We start from the raw sequence: 2,375 nt of genomic DNA on the forward strand, positions 1-2,375 counted from the left end.
GGCGGGATACCGGGGTAGGTGGACCCGGGGGGTACCTCTGGCGGAACTCCTGGAAGATGATGCGGTTGGGGAAGCCCTGGCGGCAGATGCGGATGCCCTCCAGCACTCCGTTGCAGCGCAGCTGGTCCAGCACCAGGTGGGGCTCCAGCTTCCCAGCCTGTGGGAGGGAGCGTCAGAGCCCAGGGAAGGGTGGGGGGGCACTCGTGCGGCGCACCAGGGCTGGCACGCCAGAGCTCCCGGCCTCTCGCACCCACACACTGCCCCTCCACCGCCCAGGGGCACCGCGCCAACGCAGGCTGCAGCCGTGCACACCAACCAGGGCAGCTGCCCGACCGCCCGAGTCTGCTCGTTTGCATGCCCGCCCCAGGCTGGCACTACACGTCCTCGGCCATGCTCATGCTCGCTGGCCCTTGTCCCTTCACACTTCCACACACACCCACGGCACGCTCGTGCCAGCCCTGCAGAAGCCCCTTCGCCAGCCCACTCTCGCACGCCTTCCCTTGTGCACAACGGCTGACACCGGCTCTCACGGGGACACATGCTCCTTCATTTGTGTGTGTGTGCACGTGAGGAAACATGGGGAGTGGTGCACGCCCAGCAAGGGCACGAGCACCTTCATATGTGTTCACACTCGCTCGCTCTCACTGCAACACACGCTTCCTCGGAGGCTGATGGTGCTTGCACAGTTTTGCACTCACACATCATATCACACAGCAGTTCACACTTCTCCCCATGTTGAAAGCACTTGCACAATTTTTGCACACTCAATTGCTTTTGCACAGCCGTTCACAATTCCATGTATGAACAATGGTACCTGCACTGTTTTGCACACTCATTCTCACCTGGCTGGTCACACTTCCACATACGCTGATGGTGTTCACAACGCTTTGCACACGCTTGCTCTTGCATGGCAAGTCACACTGCCCAGCATGGACAAAGTCACAGAGGTTCACATTTCCCTGCACACATAATGGCACTTGCACAATTTTGCACGCACGCTTGTTCTTGCACAGCCATTCAGCCTCCCCTGCAGGGATACTAGAGCTCACCCAGTTTTGCACACTTGCTCTCACGTGACGGTTCACACTTCCCCACATGCTGACGGTGCTTGCATGGTTTTGCACACTCACACTCGATCTTGCATGGTAGTTTTCACTGCTGCACATGAGCAACACCACTTTTGCACACTCACATTGGGGCTCTCACCACAGTTCACATTTCCTCACAGGCACAACGGCGACTGCATGATTTTGTGATCACTGTCACACAGCCAGTCACACTCCGTGCATGAAATTGGCACTCAAAATTTTTCACACTCACACCCGCATGGCCATTCACATGCCCCTGCATGAACAATGACACACTGTTTTGCACACACACACTTGCTCTTCCATGGCAGGTCACACTGCCCTCTATGAACGATGCCACATGTGCACACTCACATTCGCTCTCGCACAGTGGTTTACATTTCCCCACACACACTATGACACTTGCACAATTGTGTGCTCACACTTGCTCTCACACGGCCATTCAGTCTCACCTGCATGGACAACGGTGCTCACCCAGCTTTGCACACACACAGATCGCACTCTCACATTCAGTTCACACGTCCCCATGCGCTGACTGCTCTTGCACGGTTTTGCACACTCGCCGTCACACCGCCAGTCACACTTCCCCACATGCACAATGGCCCTTGCACGATTGTGCACATTCCCACTCACTCTCGCACGGCCATTCCCACTCCCCTGCACGAACAATGCCGCTCCCCCAGCTTTGCACCCTCCCCCTTGCTCTTGCACGGCGGGTCCCCTGCCCCCGCTTGCCCGATTCGGCCCCCTTGCTCCCACTGCCGTTCCCGCTTCCCCACGAGTGCCACGCCCCACCCTGGCGGGGCAACTGGCCCTTCCCCTTGTGCCCCCTCGCACGCCCGGCTGGCACCAGGGCCCGATCGCTCACCCGCTTCTCGTGGTTGGGGATGATACAGCGCACGAAGTTGGGGTTGGTGTTGCGCAAGGTGGCCATGAGCTTGGCCAGCGACTCCTTGTAGAGCTGGCCCACGGTGCGGAACATCCCCTTCTTGGTCTTGTAAGAGGCCCCGAAAGCCACGTCCCCCATGCTGCTCACCTGGTCCAGGCCCACGATCCGGTCCACTGCGGGCGAGGGGGCGGGGTCAGCCGGGAGCCCCCTCCCATCCCCGGAGCCCCCGCCCGGAGAGCTGGGGCTGGGGTAGTGGGAACCGCCCCCCACAGCCCCACAGTGCCCCCTGCTGGGAGAGGTGGGCCTGGGGTGGGGGGGAACCCCCCCCCCACAGCCAGCACCCCATAGTGCCCCCTGCTGGGAGAGGTGGGGCTGGGCTAGCGGGGAGCCCCCCCCCC

At 60.7% G+C, this 2,375-nt stretch overlaps 1 protein-coding gene across 1 annotated transcript; it reads right to left on the minus strand.

Moving 5' to 3' along the window:
* Positions 1–35: 35 nt before the first annotated feature.
* Positions 36–2,150, minus strand: LOC112122112 (myosin-10-like; the record flags this gene model as incomplete). Its single annotated transcript, XM_024220962.2, has 2 exons — positions 36–157; positions 1,957–2,150. Coding segments are annotated over 2 exons (316 nt in total), but the record flags the coding sequence as incomplete, so codon positions are not given.
* Positions 2,151–2,375: the final 225 nt, after the last annotated feature.

Source organism: Terrapene carolina, unplaced genomic scaffold (genome assembly GCF_002925995.2).
Source record: "Terrapene carolina triunguis isolate 2854851 unplaced genomic scaffold, T_m_triunguis-2.0 Scaffold22257, whole genome shotgun sequence".
Lineage (NCBI taxonomy): Eukaryota > Metazoa > Chordata > Testudines > Emydidae > Terrapene > Terrapene triunguis.